The sequence below is a fragment of the Phasianus colchicus genome, chromosome 23 (genome assembly GCF_987193195.1).
Source record: "Phasianus colchicus chromosome 23, bPhaCol1.hap1.1, whole genome shotgun sequence".
Lineage (NCBI taxonomy): Eukaryota > Metazoa > Chordata > Aves > Galliformes > Phasianidae > Phasianus > Phasianus colchicus.
Window position 1 is genome coordinate 3,570,726 of NC_143458.1, and position 26,652 is coordinate 3,597,377.

At 50.2% G+C, this 26,652-nt stretch overlaps 1 protein-coding gene and 1 long non-coding RNA gene across 4 annotated transcripts in view; one reads left to right on the forward strand and one right to left on the reverse strand.

The window, feature by feature from the left end:
* Window positions 1-26,441, forward strand: part of GRIK4 (glutamate ionotropic receptor kainate type subunit 4) — a 125,030-nt gene extending 98,589 nt beyond the window's left edge. For 2 of the 3 annotated variants that reach the window (XM_090123367.1, XM_090123368.1), the window contains exons 11-20: window positions 3,728-3,835; window positions 4,801-5,004; window positions 11,852-11,965; window positions 16,869-16,978; window positions 18,746-18,919; window positions 19,025-19,190; window positions 21,073-21,298; window positions 22,466-22,594; window positions 25,061-25,179; window positions 25,678-26,441. In XM_090123367.1, coding sequence (XP_089979493.1) covers window positions 3,728-3,835; window positions 4,801-5,004; window positions 11,852-11,965; window positions 16,869-16,978; window positions 18,746-18,919; window positions 19,025-19,190; window positions 21,073-21,298; window positions 22,466-22,594; window positions 25,061-25,179; window positions 25,678-26,043 — 1,716 coding nt within the window. In that variant the 3' untranslated portion in view covers window positions 26,044-26,441. Of the gene's footprint in view, window positions 1-3,727; window positions 3,836-4,800; window positions 5,005-11,851; window positions 11,966-16,868; window positions 16,979-18,745; window positions 18,920-19,024; window positions 19,191-21,072; window positions 21,299-21,805; window positions 21,855-22,465; window positions 22,595-25,060; window positions 25,180-25,677 lie in introns of those variants that run through there. The other variant, XR_016459542.1, reaches the window with a different exon arrangement.
* Window positions 7,663-12,886, reverse strand: LOC149915187 (uncharacterized). The gene is made up of 4 exons (XR_016459543.1): window positions 12,795-12,886; window positions 11,827-11,885; window positions 10,432-10,577; window positions 7,663-8,205 (listed from the first exon to the last, which is right to left on the reverse strand). It is a non-coding gene; the product is annotated as an uncharacterized LOC149915187 (long non-coding RNA).
* Window positions 26,442-26,652: the final 211 nt, after the last annotated feature.

The window sequence follows — 26,652 nt, forward strand, 5'->3', positions numbered from 1 at the left end:
AATAACTAAATAAATCATTAAAATCATTTAATTAAACCCATCGTGAGGGGACAGGGTAAGGAACAGACATCCACATCCTGGGGGCAATCATGTTCCCAAGGGTTGTATTAACTGATTTGTCCAGGCTCTTGTTTGAAACGCTCCTATTCCCTTATTTTTAATCAAGCTCACGCTCTCTGCCCATTTCTCTGCCTCTCTCACTCTCTTTCTCTCTTCCACCCTCTCTCCTTCCATCTATCGAAGCCACAGGGACTTCCAAGCTCATCAGCTTTGATAGAGAATTCACCGATCTTGAAGCTGATCCAGATCTCAGCCAGCAAACAAATTAGAGACAGTTAGATTTTAAAATTTGCTGTTGCTTTTGGGCAAGGAGAGACAGGGCTTTTTGACATCCAATTTTTAATACATTTATGTAATGTGCTGAACGTGTTTTTTCCCAGTTTAGCTTAACTAGTGGAAATTTTTCCCTAGCCACATGAAAGCTGCTCTCTGTTCGTAGAATGCGCGATAAAGCACAGACTCATTAATGTGTCGGTGATCCATAGATCTGACAAGGACTGGGTTGGTAAATGTCATCTTTTTATTTTCTCCTTTTCTTTACCAATACAAAAGAGCATCTCTAAGGTACCCGGGCAGCAATTTGCAGTAAACCAAGAGCTCAGGTTTGGCAGCTCAGCAGGAGGAGGAGGTGAAGAGGGGCTGGGGTTTTCCTGGCCCCAGGGAGAGGCAAGAGGATGCCCCATGATGGACGTACCACCCTAACCCCACCTTTAGCTGCTGTGTCCTGCTGTGGACCGTGATGGGGTTGCTTAATTGCCACATTGATGAGCTACAGATGAGCAACCAGCAGATAGCTCTGAGATCTGCTGCAGTCCCCACTGCCATGTCGATGCTTTTTAGTTGGCAGTCAGCTAGTCAGTGCCTGTGGGGCTCGCTCCTCTTCCACACGGTTTCAGGGACGGATCCTGCAAAGTGCCAGGAAGCTTGGTGTGTCCTGCTTGGTGATGCCGGGTGTCCGTCTGGGAGCACAGGGAGTTCTGGGGGCTGTGCATGTCTTGGGGCTTGCAGGTTTCTGTGGCCACCTCTCGCTGTGTCCCCTGCTGTCTGCTGCAAGGGAGGTTTTGCCTGCTCACCTTGGCATCACGGTGTCCTTCAGGAGTGCCTGGCAACAATGTGCAGTGTCCTCTGAGGGTCTTCATTTGTTTGCTTAATCCCCTTTTCCACCCCTTCCAGAAAATCATTCCCTCCTTTCCAGGCTGATGAAGGCACCATGTACCCAGCACCTACTTAATTACATCTCCTACTGGCACAGTCCCTTCCCCGTCGGAGCCGACAAGGATCTCCAAATGGAGGCTTGATGAGAAATGAGAGCATTTTGCACTCCTTCCTTTTCCCGGGGCCACCGCAGGACAGAGGGTGATGAATGCAGTCTGTAGGACAGTGCTTGCTAACCAGAGCCCGAAGGAGAGCTGTACTCCTTGCAGCAGTGTCTGCTGTCTGCTGTGAGACAGATTCAGGACTGGCTATACCTTAATTTTTAGGTAAAAAACAATTAAGGAGCGATAAAGAGTGAGGTTTATGGAGAAGTCTTGCCTTGTCATCTCTCCCAGCCATCAGCTGCCATTCAAGCCTGCAGGGCACTGAGCAGAAGACTTCATTAAAATCATTAGTCCAAGTGGTATTTTGTCATCTCGTACCATGAGGAGCTCACAAGCCTGGCCATCACTGATGTGTTCTGACTGGAGGAGCTGTAGGTGCAAAGGAGCCAGCACATTGGCTACTGATACTTTGCTACAGAGATGTGAAATCTCGAAGTGCCACTGATCCCCTTTTGCAAAGCAGCTGATGTGAGGGGTCTTGTCTGCCTGTGGGGACACAGCAACATTCATGAGCAGTGCCACCTCCTTGCTTATCCCAGCCTCATGCACCTGCTCCTTGGGTGGTTCACGCTGAGACTTGGTGTTTTCTTTCTCCAATAACAAAGATGAAGAAATACCTCCTGCCCCGTGGAGCTTTGCAGGGGACTGCAGGGGCATGGAGAGAACTTCTGCACCTGGCCACAGCCTGCCACCAGGTGGTACCATCCGTCTCCAAAGGTGGCAGCTCCAGATTGCAGCCAGGTGGCTGCACTGCCCTCACTGCTCTCCTGGGAAAGCTTTGCCATCACTTCAGCTCTCCTGATCATTAGAAACCCTCCTCTGATTTTCCAGCTTGTTTATTTCTGGCTGGTTTATATCTATTTATTTTTTTGTGCTAACGCTATCATTTTAGCTTCAAAAGCTGTTCTACCTCACTGTGATGGGCCTCCTCCACCTGGTGTATTTATACAGACCAATCGCATCCTCTACTAAAAACTCCCGCGTCCTAAAAACTCTGAAGTCCCAGTTCACAGCCTTAACAACGGTACCATCTCAACCACGTTTGTGCAGAGCATTTGATTATTTCCTAACGCGCTTCGCAGATGAATTTGTTTTCTGTTTTTCAAAGGCTCTTCATATGTAGATAGAGATGATTAAGATCACCTTGACATCCATCTTACAAGACAGGGAGGGATCTGACAATCCCAGACATCTCCTGACACATTCAGCTTCAGCTCTGGCGAGCAGCACAAGAAGTCAATTAGTGGTATTGTCATGCTGTGAGGGGACAGTGTGAGCTGGAATGGGGCACTGTGAGGTGAAGGACCCCGGCACTGGGAGCACTTGGCTTTGGTGCTGTGCTAAAAGCAAGGTCACATCCGCTGTGCTGCCAGAGGAGGAGGCGGTCAATTAGTCTCAATATGCCAGCAGGGGAGAGATGAATTGGAGAACAGTGAGGGCTGTTGAAATTGAAGTTAATCTGTCACTAATCTATGGTTGTGAAATCTAGGGGGGAAAAAAAACAACAAGGAGGCCTTGTTTATGGCTGATCCCTCGCTCGCAGAGCGGTTGCTGCAGAGGGTGGTTGTTCACCATTGCAACAAAGAGACAGTCCTTTGTGCAGAGATGGGGAATGCAGGCTGGGTCAAACCTGCCCTGTGTTCCAGCTGAAGGTGTGCTTCAACAAGGGCTCTGTGTCCATGTCTGACTGAATGGCAAATCTCCCAGTTTAGGAGCGTGATGTCTTCTGGTCTACCTATGGGAAAAGAAAAGGCTCTTCTGAAGAGTGTAAGGGAGCAGGATCCCAATCTGCGTGCTGGAGGTGCTGGTCTCCCTGTCCAGAGCTCTGAGGGAGGCAGATGAGACTCTTGAAGTTAAAATTAGGATTTTTGCTATTCCTCCCCCTTGCTGAAACCTGCGTCACAGCTGAGTCATGACACTCTTCCCAGCACTGGGGTCAACTCCCCAGTGCTGCCACCAGAATTAATGGCAGACACCTGCAGGAGGACAGTAAGGGTTCTGCTTGCTTTCAGACATGTTACAGAAACAGAGCAAGGCAAGGCAGTGGGAGGCAGGAGTCCCATTTCCCCATTACTGAGCTCTCACCATGAAATCACAGCACTTCAGCACCTCCTGAAGTTCTCCTCATTCAGGAAAGATTTTGGCCTGGCAGTGGGCCACCAGGCTCATGTAGCAGCCCATCCATCCCCCTGCCATACCTCTGTCAGAGCGTGTTGCAAAGATAACGGAGCACTCTTAAATTCCTTTTACAGGGTCAGCCTGTCAGCTGTCAGTCACTGAAGCCATATGGTGGGTGCATACAATAACTCGCCCTGTAAATTTCATTATTGTGTTGTTTATCTCTCCAGATCGGCCACTGGCACGTTTCTGAAGGACTCAGCATGGACAACAGGATATTCTCCTCCAACATATCTGACAGCCTGTTCAACACCACGCTCATCGTCACCACCATCCTGGTAAGTGAGGGAGTCACCTGCAGTTCCCATTAGCCTGTTGCCAGCCCAATGCTTAGGGGTGTCAATCAGACAGAGTATTATTCTGTCCTCCTACCCCTCTCTGCCCCCATTACGCAGTGCTGCACACTGATTTCATAAAGAACAGACGATCAAATCTCTAATTACAGCACTGAGGACAATTCATGACAGTGTAATTAAACTCAAGTTGATGTTTCATATGGAAATGATATTTGATGAGTTCAGAAGCAGCTGGGGAGAGGGCTGGGATGGGGATAAGTTGCCATTTTACATTCATCTCTGAATGATGTTCTTGTTTTCTGTACAGCTGGTAAGTTGGAAGGGACAGTTGTCCCTTCTACCCATAATAATTACTAAAATTGGCTAAGATGGGTGCAACTTCTATGAAGCATGACTTCACAGGTACAGGCACCACCATCCTCATCAGACAAATTCCTCTTCAAGGTGCTCCCTACCTAATGCTGGGCTGGCTACCCCATGTTTTTTCTTCTCCTCCTGCCTTAACGCCCCTCAAAATCCTGAAGCACTCTGGGCATTATTCCTCTGTTTCTCATTAAGTTTGAAGAAGAGCCCAAGGTGGGGAAGAAATTCTGTGCCAAGGGTGTGGGCTCTGTGCATCCTGTGTGAACTCAGGGTGGTCACTGGGCTGCTCCAGCACATACTAGAAGCAGCCACCAGAAGCAATCCCTTGGCTCTGGTTCATATCCTAGATTGGGATGAACCTGCTGTACCTCCAGAATATCCCGTAATACAGGTGGAGCCAATGAATACCGGTGCAGAAAATGGCTCTCCTGGCTTTTCCTTGGGTTCCCCAGCCATCTGAGCTGTCTCATAGGGATGTATCGGGACAAGAGATTGGTCCTGGTTCCTCATAGCAGAGCCCCCTCCCCGCCACACTGTGCTGCCCCGGCTAAGATGGGAATGACAGCTGCCCAGTTTCGATGCAGGAAAACCCTTACTTAATGCTGAAGTGGAACCATCAGGAGCTGGAAGGAAATGATCGCTACGAGGGCTTCTGTGTGGACATGTTGAAGGAGCTGGCAGAGATCCTACGCTTCAACTATAAGATCCACCTGGTTGGCGATGGTGTCTATGGAGTCCCTGAGGCAAACGGCACGTGGACAGGGATGGTCGGGGAGCTGATTGCTCGGGTAAGTGAATTAACTGCTCCTTTTAGCTGGATTCTAGTGGGACTTGGCAATGAAAAGCCCCGATGCTTTATTAAGTGTTCCAGGATGGATGAGGGTTTTAGCCTGTGTGCGAGGCTCTGACCAGAGGATCCCTCATTAATGTGTTCTCTGGGTTGCAAATGCATTTGTTGTGTCGGCGTGGCTGTGTGCGAAGCAGGCAGAGCAGGCGTTGGGACCTCTGGGCACTCCCAGAGCTGTTTGCTTTGCCCAGACTCTGAAGTTCTTCTGAATGTTGTGGGTTTTTGTTGTTTTTTTTTTTTTTTTTCTGCCTGTGAAAGATGTAATGAAAATTTGAAATGGAAAAAAAAAAAACACAGGGACTGGCAGGGGTCAGAAAAATACACTGACTGGGGCAGAGAGGAAGCAAGTAAAAATCACATTTCTACCCAGAAAAATGCTGGCATTTCAGTGCCTTGGCTTTGAGTATTGTTTTCTGGAAAGGAACATTTTTCTTTGTTTGTTTGCAGTGTGTGCATTGAGATCTTCCTGTGGTTCCACTTTGTGGCGGTGCAGCTGGAAGGAGCTGCTAGCTCTTGCTGGGTTTGGTAGCGTTTATGAGCTCCTCCAGCCTGAGCCCCCCCCGCTCACGCTCTGTTTTCCTCTGCAGCTGAAGGTGCTCCTTCCCCAGGGATCCCAGGGCTTAAATACACTTCATGAAATGCTCCCAGATCCTTAGTAAAACAGGCTTAGCCAAAGCTAACATCAAGATTGATGCTATTTAAACCGCTGTTTCCTTGCTCACTTGTTCCTGCACTGTCTTGTCATTACCAATATGCCCATGAGAACTCGGTGACAGATTCTCAGCTGGTGGCACATCCACAGTGAGGTTGTTTTTGAGCATCTCAGTACTAGGGAAGCACCTGAGCTGCCCCATCATTACCTTCCCAACAGCAGCACATCGTGCAAAGCGGAGGAACAGGGGCCCAAGCCCATCCCCTAATTCTCCAGGCAGGGATTTGAGGTGAGCGTTCCTACATGATGTCCCCCAGTATCCATCCGATGTCCCTTAGCTGACTGATGCTCAGTTCTCCCTTAGGAGCTTCAGCTCAGAGCCAGGTGGAGCAGCTCTGGGGGTAAGGGAGATGCTGAGGGCTGGGGCAGGGCACACACCAGGGGTCCCTGCTCAGCTTGTGTGTCCCCTCGGTCACCTTCCCCAGCAGTGCCAGCTCCTCACGCCAGCTGAGATCCCCTCTGTCTGCCTCTCCTGAAGAGCCTTCTGTACGGTTGTTTGCAAATGCTCAGGGCTATTGGCATAGTTTTTATACATCTTTCACTCTGTGTATATATATATACACACACAAGTACATATAAAACAGCTCTGCAGCATTTCTTCTGGGAGGCGAGGAGGAAGGCGCGTGGAGCAGTGTGTGATCTGTGCAGGCAAAGCAAGGGAGCAGCCGTCAGATTTTTGGCCTGTTGACCCTGGCAGTGCCTCCCCATTAAATGTGAGCTTCTGGAGGGTGTTTTTTGGTAGAGATAAGTGTTTTAACTTCATCTTCACACAGAAACAATTTGTTTCTTCTTCAGCTCAAGCCTTATTTAGGAGGATTTTTCTTTCTGCTTTGGCAGGAGCTGGCAAATTCATGTGAGGCTGAATCAAAAATTGAAAAAAGGAAAAGGTGTTGTCTGCTTTGTTCTTCCTAGGTTGTGATGGGTTCTGGGGTCAGGCAGGGCAGAGCTGGCTGTTTGCATGAATCCCCACCCTGGGACCACTCCAAGCAGAAGAGCAGGTCTGCTGCCTGCATGCCTTCTTCTATCGGTGCCTTCATTCCTTCACTCCCTCCAGCTCGAGTCTGTGCCCCTTTAGCACAGGGAGGGCATTAGTCAGGACACAGACCTGCCACAGGTATCAGAACATCCCAGACCCAGAGGTGAGGTTTGACACACATATTGTACAGGTCTGGAAGCTCAGAAGCATATCCAGCTCCATGCAGTACCTTCCCACTATTTTATTTTCATCTCTGAAATGCCCCCATGGCAATGAAACTCACAGCAACTACAGGCGGTATGGGAAAAGTGTTTCATTTTACTGCTTCTAGATGAACCAGCTATTGATTTATTCCTAAGCGTTGAAAATTCTATTACAGCTAATTGTACGCTGTGGTATGATTGAGAAGGGCATGGTATAAATAAACATAAGTTTGTTGTTGAACCAAATTGACAAGTATGTATCTTATCGACCTGTTCACAAAACTGCTGAGGAGCTGAGGAACACAGGGCTGGGCTGGCTGTGGGGTGGTGGAAAAGCAGAAGGGGCTTCTGGGTCCGTGCCCTCCGTCACACTTGTGTTCAGATCTGGAAACCTGTAAGCAATGTGGTTTGATGGAGACGTGGCTTGGGAGGAATCACGTGCAAGGACTCGGACCTATTCCTTAGTGAAAGATGTCTCAAACTGGGAAAGTAGCAAGCTGATCAATCGCTGTGGGCCGGGACAGCCAAGCACAGCTCCTGTCTGCCAGGCAGGGCAGTGAGCTGCTCTCAGGATGGAGCAAGTTTCCCCTTGAGCCCTGCTGGGTCTGGCATCAACAGACTTCAGCCTCCAGCAGTCAGGCTGACACCTTACACGCCTGCTATCTGTAACAAGCAAACAAGGGGAGCAGCAAATCTTCCCACCTCCTATTGTTCGGAGTTGGAGCCTTTGGGGACAATAGGGCTGAAAGAATTATGGCTCACTTCTTCCCACCACAGTACAGAGCCTGGCTTTGACTCCCTGATGCTGTCTTGTCTTCCCTTTCTCTCTCTCCCCAGCACGTCCTCGAGCCGAAATGAATTCACTAGTTAGCTACAAACCAACAGATGTATTCTCAAGGCAACGTGACAGCTCTCTCTTTGTTCCGCCACGGCTGGATTTGCTGTCTGGGTAGTGGAGCCCTTTGGTGGCTGTGCTCGGTGTCTGTACCTCAGCTTGCAGCGAGTTGCTGGTGTTCAGCATCCTTACTGGGTGTTAAATGTCCTTGCTGAGTGCTCAGTGTTCTTGCTGCTCCTTGAGGAGATGGCTGGTGTGGGGCTGGTGCTGCAGGAGGTGTTTTGGGGTGCATCAAGGGAGAAGAGGCTGGTGAGAGCAAGATCCTGCTTTTTGCTTCTGCACAGCATCGCTTGGGGAGCAAAATGGAGTGGAGTAACACCAGACCTTTGGCTTCTGCGTCAGTGGTCTGAATCTGGCTGAGATTAGCAGTGATTAAAGCTCTCTTTAAAGTGAGGGAGATCACAGAATCATAGGACAAGGCTGTGCACCTCACGCCTCCTGCTTAGGAGCACCAACACGAAGAGCTGGAAGAACTTTAAAGCTTTTGGGGTGAGGTTTTCCAGCTCAGTCTTTAATGACCAGTTGCATGAAGGTGCTTTACAGTCAGACCCTCTCCTCCAACTGCTCCAAAAAGGGAAAGGAAGGAAGGGAGAAAGATGGAGAGCTATCCCCAGATTGGCAGAGTCCTGCAGTGGGTGTTGGTGTTGAGTGAGAAAAACTGTGCGTGGGTGACGGAGGGAGGGGGAGTCTGTGTGCACAGTGCAGCACTGCAAACGTGATGAGAGAGATGGGAGAATGGGGATGAGGGAGATGGGAGAGTGGGGGGGAGAGAGTGGGAGCGTGGGGTGTTGTGAGCAAATGGGGTCTGCACGTGCTGCTGGTTTTGGCACATGCAGGTTGGTCAGTGCAGTGGAAGCTGAGTGGGTGTCCCTGTGGGCTTATGGGCCCCATTCCCAAGGAATAGGCTTGTGCTAAGGGCACGGGAACACCTGGCACAGGCTTTCTCCTCCGGTTCCTAGGGACAGTGCAGGTGAAGGAATGCAGATGGAAGCAGACCTAGTGCTGATGTCTGCTCTGATCGCTGATCGCCCCATCCATGTTAGTAATTTAAATGAAGGGTGGTAGCCTCTGGGGCATTCTGGCTGTCACTTTACATGTGGCAGGATTCATGCATGTCCTTAGAAAAATAGTTTGGAGTGACCAGTTAATAGTCTGGAGCAGCAGCACTCATCGCATCAGCCCAGCAGCCAGCATCTCTGCTGCTGAACAGGCTCAGTGAGATGCTGCCTGTCCCAGAGTTGTGCTGGTGATCCGGTGGGTCCTGGAGGCTGACAGCTGATTTTGGCTTTGGAGAAGCCACTCCAAAGGAAAGCTTTCCCTGCCCTCAGCCACACTGTGCTGTGTTGGCAGTGCAAGTGGAGAGGGCACTCGTGTGCTTGGGGGATTTATGAACCGAGGTGCTCCTGCAAGAAATCCCAGCCTCATGTTCCCAGGGCTGCCCCTGTTTTGTCAGCACAAAGCCTGATGCTGCTCGGGTTCTCCCTGCGTGCTGTGTCATACCTGGACAGTGGATTGCCACTGAGCTGACATCAGCCCCATTCATCACCACTCCCTCCTGATGAGCCTTGTCAGCAGCCCCAATGAGGAGATGGATGCCTCCTCCGGGCTGGCAGTCCCTGCAATATCCTTCTTAAAGCTGCTTAATTGTTGTTCCTCTTCAGGAGTCTGGCTCATTCCCTGTGCTTTTCTCATCCTTCCCAGTGGCAGCATCAGCTCGGCTGCTCCCACAGGCAGTGCCAGGTACAGCCACAGCAGCTCCTGCTTTTATCTCAGACAGCTTCCCCTCACCTAGCAAAAAGTTTGGCCTCGTTTGAGAGGTTTCTACTCCCCAAATGCCCTAGGTCTTTTACTAAGCCTATTTCACGCTGACATTTATAGCTGAAATTGTGCTGGAAGGCTGAAAATTGCACAGTATTTGCCCCTCTTTCCCCCATCCTTTCCCTCCTGATTTCCCTTTTCCCAGGAGTGGATGGAGCTCAGGAGCAGAAAGAGAAACCCATTTATTCCCCAAACACACCTTTTAGGCTCAAAACTGTAACTGCTACCCATGCTCAGGTGGGGAGGATGGAGAGCAGAGAGCTGCAGAGCTCTGTAACCAAGAGATGCTGACCTCACTGAATCACACAAGTTTTGTGAACATCAGGGAGCAAAGTCGAAAGCATGAAATTGATGATATTCAGGCAGAGAACACATCGCATGCCATTCCCAGATCAAAGTTTAGCACTGTCAGAAATCAGCCCTTAACTTCTGAGCCTGGGGAGAGAGGAAGGGGGAGTCTGACAGAGCAGTGCTGCAAGCACTGCCAGGTCTGTGCTGCAGGGAGCAGGTGGGGATGGGCACAAGCTCCAGCAGCCTGCATATAGCTGGAGCTTCAGTGCTGGCCCTGCGAGGGCAGAGGTTGGGCAGGGAGGGGATGGGCAGAAGGAAAGGGGCTCTGGCAAGGTTGTGGGTGTACTGCACAGATGCCCGTGGTGAGTTCTGCAGGTGCTGCTGAGAGCACCCATGGGAGCACAGGGCACCCCCAGATCCAGCAGGTCAGTGCTCAGGGCTTTTATCTTTGATGCACCTTTGGTGCAGCATACCTGACATCTGTTGGTCTGTGGGTTTGCTGATGGACTTCTCTCAGTTCTCCAAACTGAATTCAAGTTATCCATTGTCAGAATTAAGCTGTATCTTTGCAAAGGGCTTTGCTGGCAGAGCTCTCCCCAGGACAGTGGTACCTGCAAACCTTTATAAGCAATAGACAAGGGAGATTTAGTGAGCTTTAGGCTTTCCCTGCCGATAAAATTCCTTACACACCGTGTTCCACAGATGACTTGATCCCATCTTTGTAATCTGCTGCTGTTTACATGGGGCTGAACTGCTCGTGCACAATGCTATGATTACCAGTGCCTTTAAAAAACCCTGTGGGTAAATGTCTGGCTAGGCAGAAATTCTCCCCAGCTCATAATTCATTCCAGCCTGAACCTCGCAGGAATCTGTAATAGCTGCTTAGAAACAATTGCAGAAATCTGGCACCAGTCTTGTCCAATAAAGCCGTCCTGCGTGGACTGTGAAATATCACCTTCTCCGTGACCTGTGCACCTTATTTGCTGGTGGACAGGCTTGCCAATCACCGTGCCTTGCTTTTGCCTTCCCTTCCTCCTGCAGGCTCCAGAAGGGCTTCTACAAACCTTGCCTTCTATTGGCTTTTCTCCTCATCTGCCTTTAAGCGTGGTGGGGATGGAAAAACATGGGGCAGACCTTGGCCCGGAGGCACTTAGCCCTGTTTTTCTTAAGGAAATAGAACAAGAGCAGGGGCAGAGAGCACAGTGAGAGGGGTGCACCCGCAAATTTGCCTTTGTGCAATGCATTTGCAAGTAGGGCATGGATCCAGGGAGATAAGCTGCATATTTTATCGAGTCGTCAGGCCTGATGGTGCCTTGGCTTCTGCACAGACCTATGAAACTCAGGGACAACAAGTGCAAATAGCTTTCCTTTTCCCCCTCCCCTTCTTTTTCTCCACATGCATAATTGTCATCCTGCAAAGCAGGCAAACAAGCGTACAAGAGAACGGGGGAGGTTTCGTTTTTACAGAAAGCAATTACAGACATTAGAAGAGCTGTAGTAATAAAAATAATGTTTAAAATTTAAATCCCTTATCTATATTGCGAGGATATTAACATCGCAAGAAAGTATTTTATTTTTTTTTTCTTTTTTGCCCCAATCTCATTTGCTTTGCGAGTCAATCTGGGAACATTTATGCCCTGTCTGGAAGGAGAGCACTGTGTTAAGCTGGGGCTGTGGGAGCAGCAGGCTGCAGCCTGCAGCAATGAGCAAAGAATGGTCCAGAGCATGAAATGGTTATGCTTTGGGTGTCTGAGAAGGGTTTGTGTGAAATCCATATGGGGTGAACTCCTGCTGCTCTCCCCAGAGCCCAGTCTCACCCTGCAGCACTGTGCCATGTCCCACTGCTCCCTGCCCTTCCCTGCACTCACCTCCTCTGCTTCCTTTTCTCTGCAGAAAGCCGACCTGGCAGTGGCGGGGCTGACGATTACTGCGGAGCGGGAGAAGGTGATTGATTTCTCTAAGCCATTCATGACTTTGGGAATTAGCATTCTCTACCGAGTTCATATGGTAAGAGACTTCTTTTATGACCATTTATGTGCCTCCATTATTTGCATGCAAACGCTCCTCGTTATAGAAGAAAAGTGAACGGCTCATAAAAATATTTGGTTTTCCTATTTAAACACAAATGTGCTGGACCTTGATTTCCTTCCTTCTGCCTGTGTCAGCTCAGTGCATTCAGTTCCCATTGCCCTGCTGGCTCTATCCCTGGGCTCCCAGATCCCAGGTGCTGCAGAAGGCAAGCACTGACATCCCAGTCCCTTCCAGCAGGATGTCCCATTGTTCCCAATCTGTGGTTGGGAAACGTGCTCTGCACAGTGCTGAATGTGATGAGAATTACAGTCCTGATTTCCCGTCATCTCAACAATAACAGCCAAAAGGATAAAACAATTAGAGCTGCCTCTCCCAGCCCCCTCTCTTCACTCGTGATGCTGTTAAAGATGCAGTGTTCAGTACAAATATAAACAAACTTGCGCATACATCTCTCTGCACTGAGTTGCTGCTGCCAAGAACAAACAAGTAATTAAAATCTAGTTAAAATTCCATTTCTTCTGCTATGTGCAGGAATTAGGATTGGTTGTTAGCTGATCAAGAAGGACCAGACCTTTAGGTAGCCATCCCTTCCCAGCCACATCTCTTCGCACCCAATCACCCGTGTATCCAGAGGTATTTCTGCTGGTGCCGTGTGGCTGGGATTATAGTTGAGTTTCTTGCTTTCTCACACATCTTTAAATGTTTGGGGATTGATTACCAGCTGTGCTCTGCCCCCAGTCCTCCCCACAGCCCAGCAAGTCCCTGCGAGACCCCATTCCATGGACAGTGAGGCTGCATCACTCACCCCATGGGATGTGCAACATTGTCAGTGCAGGGCTTGCATGTAAGTGCTGCTTAAGTGCAAGGCATGTGCTGCTGCCTCTGTGCACTCAGTGCAAATGTCTGACACATCCACTTTGAGTGCAAGTTCTTCAGGGCAGGGACCGTCTGCTCCTCATAGTGGTACAGGCATGACACTGGAGAGCCGTGTCCCAGCTCGGGCACATCCCAAAGTGAGCAGGGTTCATATTTATGGTCACAGGAAACATTTGGCAGCCACTCCCCTGCTGTCGGTCAGAGCTCAGTCTGCAGCAGTGATGAGGGCTGTGGCTGGGACACAGCGTGGCCCCATTAGGGCTGCAGAGGGGATGCAATCTCCCAGAGCTGGGAGCTCCCCAGCTTCTCCTGCCAAGCTGGAAGTGGGCAGTGATTAACTAATTAAACTGATAAATATTGAATTAGCGGGGAAAGGCAAGGTAGCTTGCTGCTCTGTCTCTCCATAGAGATGGGGTTTGCAGAGCAGCTGGAGGCAGCCCCCTGCCCTCCCTTCTGCACCCCACCAACACCTCTGTGATGTCAGAAATTGCAGCTGACGTATGTTCATCACAGCTCAGATCAGACGTAGCCTCACAAATAAGCACAAACACATCCCTTGCTGAGAGTAGCCTCTATGTCCCAGTCTCCTCCCAGCGTGATGACATGTTATGTGAATCTCCATTTAACTCAGGTTGCAAATGCTTTCTCCCCCCTTTTCCCTCCCCACCCACCCAACCCAGCCACCACACTGCGTCTCTTATCACACATAACTGAAGATGGCAGCTTTAAATGGGGCTGTCATTTTTCTCAATTTCACTTGTTGTGATATAATCAAGTATGGATTTCTGACGCGGGGACTCTAATAGGCTTTCTGACTTGCAGGCTGTGAGGAGAAAAGGCTTTTTTTGTTTATTACATCCCTGCTGTGGTCCTGCGGAGGGCAGGAGGTAGATGGTAGGTCCTGAGCTGTACCAGGCTAAGCAAAAGGGCTGGAGCAAGTGTCTGGTGCTTTGCTCTGCACAGAGGTGTGTTGGAAGGCAGGGTTATTTGTTGCATACACTTGCTTCTGCTCACACCTGCCTCTGTGAAAGGTACTGAGGGACCAGCTGGCACATGGTCCTTGTTGATCCGCCTTGAAAGTCCTTTCTGTGCTCTCCCTTGAGATGAGGTGGCATACATTTGGTGAACTGAGTTTAGGACAGGTGTACTGAGGCTTGAAGAGTTCTGCTTGAGCGCTGCAAAGATACAAGCTGGGAGGACCAACTCAGCAGCCAGTCCCTGGGTTCTGCAGGCAACAAGCTGCAAGGCTCCTGTGGAGCCAGCTGCATAGGCAGGCTCTGCAGTCACCAACATCCACCCTTCCAGAAGCCTGCCCTTGCCTGGCTGAGAACGGGTGCTTCCAGGAAGCAAAGAAGCACAGAATGGCTTGGGTTGGAAGGGATCTTAAAGCTCTTCTAGCTCCAGGAACTGCTGAATGAATCTCTCTTGCAAAATATCTGAGGATATGCAGGAGGCCTTCATCAATTATTGGACACTTTTAACATTTCTATTCCAGGAAAAATAGCTCTTCCAATTAACAAAGCCGTATTGGGACCTGCTAAAAATATCTGACAGACGCCTGATATTGTCAGTCCCATCTTCAAAACAGACAGATAAGAGAGAGTTTGTGCCCTCCGTGGGAACAGAATATCTTTATTCTTATCCTCAACTGTGAATGAAAAGAATATGTAGCAGCAGCCTGAAAATGACTGTAGCTGAAAAGAACCAGAACTACTACTACTGTAAAGTCACAGGAGAGTCACTGCCAAGCTGGAAACTTAAAGCTTCCAATGCAATTTCCTTAATGAGCATAATTTATTGACAAACTGCCCCAGAAACACAGAGAAGACATGGTGGCCCTAATTACAGCCAGGAACTTTGCTACAGGAGTATCTCACAAGGGAGGCTCAGCTGAGACATTGCCAGTGCCCAAGGATCCCCCACCAGCTGTGGGATGCTGGGAGGGATGAGCTGCTTGGGGCTGCTGCTGGTGAAGGTCCCACATGCTTGGCTGGGGGGGTGGAGGTGGTCAGACCTTGCTGTTCCCTTTGGTCTGTCTCTGTCACATTCTGAGCATGTAAACACTTGTGAAAGAGAGGCAGCTGAACCAGGTTTGCTCTAGAAGACAAAGGGAAGCAGGCTTCTGCAGGGCATCCTGGAATGCTAGGTGGTTGCTGAAGAGAAGAGTTTTGGCAATGCCTGCCCTGGGCTTCCAGCTGGCATCCAGGAGACCAAAATCCTCAAGCTGGGACCAGCAAGGTGCAGACAGGAGCAGCTGAGAGCAGTGCTGCAGTAAAGGTGAGCAAGGAGATGACGCAGTATGAAAAAGCACCATGAAGAGAGGCTCTGGAATGAAGGCTAGGAGAGAATCAGAACCTTTTCTTGGGACGTGACTTTAATTTGACTTGAAAATGGGCTCTGCAAGGTCTGAACCACTGATTGCTACCTTATCTAATTGTTAAAAGGCTCAGTAAGCCCAAATCACTGAAAATACTGATGTAGATCCCAGCCTCCAAGTTCACCCCTCCTTAAGGACCCAGGAGGAGATGCTATGGGGTGGCTCTCCCAACAATTTGCTGTAGGTTTCTGAGAGTGCAGTCCCAGTTGGTGACTGGAGTTGGGAACATCACAGCACCCAAGGTATTTATATTCAGGAAGGCCTTTGTGTAACAACCACTGCCTTTTCTAGCAACATCCCAGTTTTTAGAAGAACTAAGAAGACCTTGTGAAATTCAGTTTTTGCATAAGAGTAGGAATATTTCAGTAGTAAAACAGTGTTTTTATGGAAACAGAATTTCAAATGCTTCTCTTGGCTCTGGGGAAGGAAGAAAAGGCAAAAAACCTCAACTCTGTTTCCCAAAGACTTCTGTGAAAACAGAAAATCACTCACTGCCTTGGGATTAAGTGCAGCTCTGAAGCACTCGGGTCTTGGATGGCACCGGGTTTGCTGTGGCAATTGAAGTGAGCTGTTATTTATTACCAGCTGCTATTAGTTTATGTAGTGTCATGAGCAGAGTTAAGGCAGCAGACTAAGAAAAATGAGGGCTCTGTGTATCAGAGACAACCCCAGCAGCAGCCTCTGTGTAAGGGAGCAGAGAGCATCACGCAGCCCATTTTGGGACACCCCTGCTCAGGTGACATTGAGTTTGCTCAGAGATAAATTGGGAGCTGCTTTTTCCCCACTGGGCAGAATGGGAGTTCAGCTTGAGAGAAACGTCTGGAAATTAATCCTTCTCTCATCTCAATGTTGCTAAACTTGACAAGATTTCAGTGGCGGCGTGTCCTTGTGAGTTGAATGTACTTGAAGAGCTGAGCAGCCCAATTTTCCTAGCAGCGAAGGTGTTACTTCTCAAGGAAAGGTGGCATTGCTGAGGTAGAAGCAGGAAATTCTGACGCATCCTGAAGATAAAAATATCACTTCTCTGAGATAAAAGTAATAATTGTATTGAGTTTTGTAGAAAAGGAATGTCTGAAGGCAGAAGAAAGCGAGCCAGAAACATTGCAAATATGTTGGTTTTTTTTTTTTTTTTTTCCTTTTTTGCATTAAAATGTGTTCTCCCCACTTAGCTTCCTGCAGAGGCTCCCACCCACCCCTCCTCACACTTGGAGCCCCTTTGTGCCCAGCAATCCTCTGTGGGCGACCAACAGCTCCAGACCTGGGCTCCCCCCTCCCAGGTCGGTCCTGCAGCACAGTGTGTCCCAGCAAAGTGCTGTGGGTGCCGTAATTTTCCATCGCTTCACCTGTTTGATTGCCTGGAGGAACAAAGGAGGCTGTGCCAGGGAGAGGAAAGGTCTCAGGAAAGGATCCCTGCAGGGAGCTGCTGCAGGACTGGCTCACCTGTGGCACTGCCTCACTGCTTTCTTTCCCTGCAAGCCTTTTGCAAATCCCTGTTTGCTGTATTTCCCTTCTGCCCCTCCCAGCTACTGTCAGCAGCAAAGCAGGTGCATCTAATTGTGTCCTTTTCGGAATGAATCACCCCGTGTGTAGAAAAACAGGTCAAACTCTCATCTGTTTGCCTTGCAGGGCCGCAAACCTGGCTACTTTTCCTTCCTGGACCCCTTTTCCCCTGGTGTGTGGCTCTTCATGCTGCTCGCCTACCTGGCCGTCAGCTGCGTCCTCTTCTTGGTGGCTCGGTAACGTGACTGCTTTGCCTTTCCTTTCCTCGCGGTGCCATCTAGCGTCACGCTCCCAGCCCCGTGGTGAGGGGCTGCACGTGGGGATGTCCCCCAGGGCACCAGCATGGGGTCCTGCTGTCCCCCATCAGCTGGGGACAGGGCTTTGCTGGGCACGCGTTGGAGCTGGATGGCCACGGGCATGGCTGTGAGCAGTGCCAAAAGGGAAGGGCAGGAGGAGCTTTGAGATGAGGTGCAAATGAGGCTGTTCCCTAGAAGCGCTCAGTCTGCAGCAGAAAAAGCAGAGCACTTGTCTTGGCCGTAAAGGGCAGATGTCAGCACAAATGCATTCAGAAATGTTAATGCAAACTCCAGTACTGGTGTCGGTCCTTTAAAACGCGATGTATTCAGAAAGTGGAAGTTCATTAATATCCTTCAAGAGCTCCCAGCTGATGTGCAGAGCCTCGCCTGACAGCCCTCAGTAGATTCCCTATGACTAATTTAAATCAGCTTTAAAAAATGTCACCAAGCACTTTTCTGCAGCACATCTCCCATTGAGGCCCAGGGGTTGCACTCCAGAACTGCCTTCCCTGACCTCACGGCAAAATGTTGCCATTTGGTGCCACAGGTGGACTTTTCCACACTCAGCTCAGCTGTGTCCTGGAAATGTATTCCAGAGGTGTGCTCAGGGCTCGGACGCTGCTTCGGGACGTGGCAAATACCCATTCCTCATTACAGAGATGGAACCGTGCTGCCACTTGGTCCCTTAGCATGGCTGAAGTTGTCATGCTGACAGGGCTTTAATGCTTTCTTTGAATCCCATTACAGCCTCGCATGCATAGTCCTGAAGAAAACACTGAATAATGGAGCAGGGCACTCTCTGCAGGCTGGGATGTGGTGCCCCTCCAACCCCTCTCTGCATGTTTTAAACATTGTCCTCCTAAGTCGTGTGCCTCTAGATGAGGTGAGAGACGCAGAAATGAAAGCCTCATTTTGGTGAAATGCTGCAATAGAGCCCTGCAGCTGCATTTGCAGGAGCCCCAAAATAACCCTCCCAAGCACCAGCTTTGTTAACCATTAGCAATATAATGAATGGCAGCGTAGGATTTAGAAGACTTTCTTAGCAACCAGGGAACTGAAGAGCGAGAACAGCCCAAAAAGAGAGCCAGGCTGCCATCACTTCAGTGACATGCTGTTGTTTATTTGCAATTACCACCCCTGTCCCATCTCTGTGAGCTCTGAAAGCATGAGATGTTTTGAAACAAAGAGCACATGGCCTCAAACTAAACCCATGGTTAGACCTTGCTGGGACCACCAGACCTTGGAGCAGCCAATTGCAACCATTCTTCCTCGATGATGTCGTGCAGTCAGGTCTTAACGTGTTCCACTTTGGAACTTGCTATGGATGCTCATTATCTGGCAGGGATCCCAGCAGGAGATGTTTGATTTCAATTTCACATCAAGACCATGCGCTTCTGGAATTATTGTCATTGTCTGTGATGCAAATTGGCACACAGGACTCCAGCCCTCCCTCCAGCCCCTGCCTTTCAGCAGAGCCTCCCAAAACTTCAGCACATTTTACAGCAAAGCCTCTGGCACCTGAGTCTCAGAGTGAGCTTTTCACACAGCTCTATGCCCTGAGCAACAACTGACAGCAGTTTCTTCCTCAGAAAAAACTGCCTCCGGGAGAGTTAGGGCTTTTCAGCTTTTCTTTTCCTGCTGTGTTTCTCCTAAGTGCCCCCATTTCCCAGCAAATTACCCTGTGTTCCCTTCTCCTTGTCATTGCAGCTTGACTCCCTATGAGTGGTACAGCCCCCACCCCTGCTCACAAGGCAGGTGCAACCTTCTCATCAACCAGTACTCACTGGGCAACAGCCTGTGGTTTCCTGTCGGGGGGTTCATGCAGCAAGGCTCCACCATTGCCCCCCAGGCGCTTTCCACGCGCTGCGTCAGTGGAGTCTGGTAAGGTCAGCCTTCCTTTAAAGGAGGGCTTCTCTTGCAGGGTGGGGATGGAGATCAGCCCATGGGGAAATCTCAGCTAATCATCTTTGCTTTCTCTTCCCTTAGGTGGGCCTTCACCTTGATCATCATCTCCTCCTACACGGCCAACCTGGCTGCCTTCCTCACAGTGCAGCGCATGGACGTCCCCATTGAGTCTGTGGATGACCTGGCAGACCAGACCACCATCGAGTATGGCACCATTCACGGCGGCTCCAGCATGACCTTCTTCCAAGTAAACCCCATTCTTTTGCTAGCTAGGGTGGGGGTTGCAGCCTTGAATCAGATTTGGATGTTGCTCAGCCTGCCATGCCTCTCGCTGGTGTGTTGCATCCCGGATTTTGGCACAGAGGGGATGTTTGGGGGGTCCCTGGCTGCTTGGTACCACAGCACTGGGCCAGTTCCACTGGGGGGATTGATGGAGGGGTCCTTCCAGCTCAGTCTCAGAAAGTAACTCAACACTGGGAGTTCCCTACCAGGTAGGCAGGAAAGTGGTGCAGATCCACATGTCACAGTGATGACACTTTAGCAGTGATGTCTTTAGCAGCTGAGCATTTCTGTCAGATTTCCGTGGGTCCCTGTGCATAGTCAATGTGGTCTTAGTTCTCCATGAGTGTCACTTGGGTTGGGTAAACAAAGAAACATTTGCAGTCCCTTAGTGGGATATGTTATGTAAATGTGCTGGTAGAAACCAGAGTTTATATGGGGTCAGTGACTCTGAAAACATATAAGTCAAGTATGTGCCAATGTAATGCTGGTTAGCTCAATTTCGTTTCTGTCTTCCCTGCTGTATTCAAAAAGGAAACAAATGGGTGAATCTTTTCTGTAGTGCTCCGAATGCACACAGAACTGCTTGAGGATTATTTGTTTATTGAATGTTGAAATACCAAGAGGGCAGAAAGCTTTTCTCACTTTTCCTCTGAGTCTGAACTGAACCAGGAAGCCTGAGAAACCTCTCAAGCAAGCCTGAGCTTTTCAGCTCAACCTTCCACCCTTCAGGGGTTTGGCAAAAAAAAAAACCACCAAACTTCTTTTGAGCAGAACATCACATCTAAAACGAGCTGAAGAGCCCAAGTGAATAAGGTGGCTGCATATGAGGCACTCATCCCTTTTCAGGCAGACTTTCAAGGTTAAAATCCTGTCATGGCTCTGCACTGCCTGCTGCGTGCCCGTGTCAAAAAGGAAATTAGCACAAGGTATTCTTGTACCATTTGCAATACCTTCTGTCAGGGCGGTGAGTCAGGTGCTGCAGTGGGTTGCACAGACATGGCTGAGGCTGTTCTCACCCCTCAGCTCTTGGCTGCATGAGACATCCATTGCTGAAGCACCTTGTGCTGCAACCTGTCCTGGCAGCAGTTTCCCTGGCTGCTAACACATGGGATTGGTGTGTAAGAGTGCTGTGAATTGTGAGTGAGCACACCCTGCCCACCTGTCCCTGCACGAGCGACTGCACAGAGGACAGAGCTGGGTGGACAAGGGCAGCAGCAGTGTCCTGAGACCCTCTGTCACAGTGTGCAAGCCACCAAATTTGCTCCTCTCTCCACCAAAGCAAGGCAGGTCCAACCACCGGCATGTTCTGGAGATTTGGGGCTTACTGAGGCAGTCAGTGAAAAGACTCCAGGTACAAAATCCGGATTGAGGGAGCAGTAAACTCTAATGAGCTTTGACTCTGCCCTTGGACCTCAGTGCTCTTCTTGGGTTGGCAGTGTCTGACTCTAGTGGACTGTTTGAGCACAAGGGTGTGGGAAGCACAGAGTGGCTTAAGCCAAAAAGGAGCTATTTCCTCTGATTCTTCTGGGTGTTTCTGATACACTCTTACAAAAATTATGTATTTTTTCTAAAACGGAATTTCTGCAAAGAGATTTGCTGGAACCTATTGAAATTAGGTATGCATTTCATGCCCAGCCTCGCCAACAAAGTCTCAAATCCACCAAGACATTCAGACCTCTAAATCTCATTGGAATAACTGGAGATTAGGCATCCAAATCCCTTTGTGAATCAGGCACTAAACCTGTTTCGACTCCCTTCCACATCGTAGCCTTTTTATAGGAGGGTCTAATGAGGGGTGTATGCCACCACACGCTCCCCCTGCCTTACCTGCTCCTCTCTCTTGGCAGAACTCCCGCTACCAGACGTACCAGCGGATGTGGAACTACATGTACTCCAAGCAGCCCAGTGTCTTTGTGAAGAGCACGGAGGAAGGGATCGCGCGTGTGCTGAACTCCAATTACGCCTTCCTGCTGGAGTCCACCATGAACGAGTATTATCGTCAGCGCAATTGCAACCTCACGCAGGTCGGGGGCCTTCTGGACACCAAGGGCTACGGGATTGGCATGCCCGTCGGTAGGCAGTGAAGACAAATTCTAGTCCTTCTCAGCTGTCAGCAGAGGACCGGAGCATTTGAAAAGCTGAGCCGGCTCTAAAGCCGATCTCACGTTTCACGGCTCTGCCTGGGGTCCTTTATTAATCTCGGGAGGAAAATCAAATACACTGCAGTTGCCCACGGTGCACACTCAGAGCCATATGTGCGAGAGCCAGCTCTGGTCCAGAGCCCCGTGACACGTGATTGTGGCTCCTTCAATAATTCATGTGCAAGATGTTTCAAAATTGCTGCTTGTTTTCTGCATATATGCTCTTTGCTGACGGTTTCCCTTTTGGAACCAGTGTTTTTGAATCGTTTTGTGCTCCTTGTTTCATCTCAGAAGTGCCTTAAAAGTAATGCTGGTGCAATTGCTGTAGCATCTTAACACCTGATGGTTCTGAAAACTCCAGGACAGAGCCCAACAATTCAGTAACTATCTCACCCAGCAATCAGCTCTCAACAAATGCAGGTTTTTGTCTTTCAAACAGGGGAGCTAACAAGAGAACACCATTTCCCAGGGCAGCAGAGGAGAAGGAGGTAGCAGTTGTTATTCCAGATGACTGACCGATCTCTGGGCCAGTTCCAGGCTTCAAGCACCCACACTTTGCAATACAAAGTGAAGCTGGATGACGCAGAACCCTCATGCAGACAGCCACTGTAGTTTAGCTGACATGAGTAAGCTTGTAAAGTCACAGTAACCCGGTTGTGAGTACAATTGCTCACTGTCATGACTAAATTTGTTCTGACATTGTCTTGTTAAGCAGCGAAATTGTAGCAGATAAGAGGAGCAGAATGCTGCTTGCTGGGACAATAGTGCAGAGTTACCAGTGGAGCTGTGGGCTTTCCCACGGCCCTTCAGCACCCCTGGGAGCACAGAGCACAGAGCATCCTCTCCCATGCCTTGCTTGTGTGTTGGGTTCTGTGCCATTGCTGTGCACCACTGTGAAACATGAGTGATAGAGCAAGGTTGATGCTGGAGGCAGATGGACAGGAGAGGGACCTCTGTGGTTTGAGGAGCAGTTTGGTACCGAGCTGCCCGCTCAGCTCCTGCCCATGAAGCTGCAGCTCTCCCTTATAACTTGTTTACTTGTTTGTGGGTCTTGGTGTGCAGGCAGCGGTGCCTTAGTGCCCACCTCTCACTGTTGCAGGCTCTGTTTTCCGCGATGAGTTCGACCTGGCCATCCTCCAGCTGCAGGAGAACAACCGGCTGGAAATCCTGAAGAGAAAGTGGTGGGAAGGAGGCAAGTGTCCCAAGGAGGAGGACCACCGGGCCAAAGGTACGCCGTGCCTCTCTGTAGGGAGCCTCCTCTGCAGCCGTGCGAGGATGGAGATCCATCTGCACGTGTGTGTTGCTGGGTTTTCTGCCAAAGAATTACTTTTTCCCCTTCTCCTGACCTGCAGTTCCTTCCCTCACAATTCAAGGAGAGAGCCAACCAGCTCTGCAGTGCCTCATGCTGTGTGTTTTTGCCTGGGGCAAAGATAGCAGGAACAACCAAATGACAAATATTGGAGGCATATGGAGGGTAAATTAGCTTCTAATGAATGTCTGCAGCATTACGTGGGAAAATGGATGGCTAAAGAGATCGGACCAAAATCCCATGTTCCTTCAAGGGAGATGGATCTCCACCACGGGCCCACTGCTTAGTGCCTCTGAGTGAAAGCACCATGCACACAGCTGAGGGAAGGGACACAAGGACATTATGAGTGCATCTGTAAACTGAGGAGCAAATTCTTTTGGGTAATGCTATGCAAATTGCCATAAAAGCTACCACATTAGGCTGATGTCCCAGAGTGCAGCAGTTGCCAGCTTCCTGCAGTTGCTGTGGTTTTTTTCTTTTGGCAGTCGCCCTTTCCTCAGCAAGCATTTTTTGGGAGGCCAGCAGGTTCCCAGCTGAAGGGAGAGGCTCATGACCCCTCTGAATGCAGAGACGCAGAGCTGAGCCAGCTGCATGGCTGCTCACTTGTTTCTCTGACATTGCAGCAGTTTGTTGGGAGTGTGTGTGCAGCTGGATGAGACCCTGCTGGGACTGAGAGAGCCTGGCTGGTGGTCTCAAGGCAGGAGCTAAGACATCCTGGGCCAGCCTGTGGCATCTAGCCTCAGCACAAGGCGATGAGGATTGAAATAGCTGGTGAAGAAGGCAAGCATGCAAGACAGAGGCTCCTCTTCTGTGGATTTCCTCCAGGCTCCATGCACTCAGAATTCTGGGCTGTGAGGAGGTGGGTTTGAAAAGATGCTCCTGGGCTAGTTCTGCCAATGCCCAGCTTGCTCTGTGACCCTGGATGGGTTGATGTGGTGCTTTGTGCCCCTCTGTTGTGTTTCACTTTCTCAGCTGAGGAAAAGTGAGAGACTGCAGTCTGCTGGTCATGATAATGAGAGTGCTGTCACATAGCTAGTGACGAGTGGAACGGGGATGAGACAATGTTTTGGTGGCTTGTTTGCCTTCTTAATAAATGCCCAGCTATATCCTAGCAGAGAGAGAGCACAAGTGTTTTTGGAGGACTTGAAGCAGTAGAGGGAATAAAATGTGTATACAGAGGAAAGAGATACCTCCCAGGTGAGCCTGGCTACCTGAGTTGACATCCGGGTGAAATCATGGCAGGATAATGAGAGCCTGATACTGGCCTGAAATTCAACCAGGAGAGATGCTGTGAGGAGAGGATGGCCTTTGTCTTGGGTCTGAGCAGTGATTATGTGATGTGTTCTGCCCTGCAATTGCTGTCTTAGTGGAAACGTCTCTCTGCGAAGGGCTGATTTACGCAGTCACTGGATTGCTCCAGAGGCAATGCCAAAAGAATGACGGAGAAAGAGGGAGAAATGTGACCTCTTGAGTTTTAGAACAAAACAGGTCAGCGATTTACAAGGATTTTGGTGAGATTTTATGTCTAAGAGCCATGCAGAGATTGTCAATAAATCATTGATTCCTGCACTTTGATTTAATGTTACAGAGGGGAGAGGAAGGTTTTTATAGATGTTCTTGTTGAGTAATGGCCTTGTAGCATCACCTCAGCACTAAGCACTGCATGCTTTTTAGTAATCAGCCCAATCAAGAGCCCTGGCCACTTGAGGCCAAACCTACGAGAGAAAGAGAGCAGTTCCTTGGGCAGCAAGTGCTGAGAGGCGGGCACTGCTCCTTCACCACCAGAGAGCCCCCAGCCCCACCCAGGTACCCCTGTGCAACATCCCCACATGGTCCCCACATCACATCCAACTGCACTGGGTTGTGGTCTTGCCTGGATCCTCTCCTCACACTGCAACACAAGCAGCTGTCATCGTTTTTCAACAGCACTTTGTAGTGCAATCAAAGGAGGTTTTCTCAGTGCCAGCCTCCTTTAAAGCCCTTTCTTGTCTTCCTCATCTCTGCTCCTCTAACAGCGTTGCTCATCCGCAAAGTTCAAAGCAACAAGAGCTGGGTGAATAATTTGCAGGTATTAATGTGCTCGATTGATCTCCCATTTTTCCCCCACTCTGTTCTTGGTTTGTCCACAAATTGCTTTGTACTTCCCTCCAATGCAGTCGCTGTTTATCTGCAAAATCATCGTTTCTGAGAGCGCATCTTCGATCGTGCAGTTATTGCGAGGCATTCGCTCTGCCATCTGAGTCATGCAGCTCACTATTAATAGGACAGTGCTGGCTCTGTGCTTTTGGTCCCTGGCTGGGAGCACGCAGTGCTAAGGAAACAGCAAGGGACTGCATTTTGTTGTGCCTGCCTCCCCGCAGCGTTGTCTCTTCTGCTTTATTTTAGGCCTGGGAATGGAGAACATTGGTGGAATCTTCGTGGTTCTCATCTGTGGCTTAATCGTAGCGATTTTTATGGCAATGCTGGAATTTTTGTGGAGCCTTCGGCACTCTGAGCAGTCAGAGGTAGGACCTGACAATGTCCCAGAGGAGTATCTTTGCTTACTGCTTTGTGTGAGGTGCTCGGCTGTGCTCTGCTCAGCCTGAGATGAGCTCCAAGTGCCCAGACTTGAAGTGCACAAGAGCTCTGGGTGCACGTGGCTGGGTGTGAAGTGCACAGACATCTCAATTACTCGTGCATCCCACTGCAGCCGAGCCTATAGGGGTGTTCTGGGGCTGTTGAAGGATGTGCACAACATGCAGGTCCCTTTCCTGAAGTGTGGAACGTCTGAGGATTTGGGCCTCCAGTAGGTTTGGGTCCCACACTTCTCTGGGAATCCAGAATGCAGGAGGGTCTCTGACAAGAGACGGTATCTCTTGGGCTGTAACAACCATTGGGGTCTGAGTGCTGGTATCAAAATCCAGTGGCCAAATCTGAACCTGAGCCCACAGCGCTTTGGCATCGGGATCCAGAGCGGGCGCAAGGCACTGGAGTGAGCAGCATCTCTCGGGTCTGCCTTCCAGGTGTCGGTGTGCCAAGAGATGGTGACAGAGCTGCGCAACATCATCCTCTGCAAGGACAGTTTCCACCCCCGTCGGAGGCGAGGGGGGATGATACGGACTCGCCCCGCTATCCCCGAGGAGCGCCGAGCCCGCAGCACGACCACGCTCAGCAACGGGAAGCTGTGCAGTGGGGGAGAGCCAGACCCCCTGGCACAAAGACTGGCACAAGAAGCTGCCCTGGTCGCCCGAGGCTGCACGCACATCCGTGTCTGCCCTGAGTGCCGCAGGTTCCAGGGGCTGCGGGCACGGCCGGCTCCGGGCTCACCTGCACAGAGCGAGGAGAGCTTGGAGTGGGAGAAGACCACCAACAGCAGCGAGCCCGAGTAATGCTGGGGTGGGGGGAGCCGGGGTGGGCCGAGAGGGTCCTGTTCCATTTTACAGAACATGGACTTGTACAATGTCAAACTTGTTTTTAAATTAAAAGCAGTTACCCAGCTTCTCCAGAGCAAGGCAGAGCGCTGTCGGGCCGACGCACACGCCTGGCCGGAAGGTCGGCTTTGGAGAGGATGCGCCGGGATTGGGGTCCTCAGGTGAGCTGCCCCCATGCAGCTCCGAGGTGGGAAAGAGGGACGCGGTGGGGATTGGGGTAGCAGCATCACCCACCCCTGTGGGGGCGAGAGCTGATCTGAGAGCTGCTCCATCCCGGGCCAGGAGGAAGGATGCTACGCTGTCTCCCCATCACACAGACTCACAGGGGATGATCTCAATGGGCGGGAGGGAGGGAATTTTTATTTGGTACAGATGAGGGATGGGAAGGGGAGAGTCGTTATTTCATTTTGTTTCATTTCGGGGTACTTCAGGTCTTAGTCTCCAAGGCACCAGGTGTCAGGTGCTGGATTTCTTCCTTTCTAGAGCGGGGCACTGGGCTGAGAGAGGGAGGAAGGGGTGGGAGACGCTCCCCCTGAGAAGCAGCACACGCTGACAGACTGAAGTGTT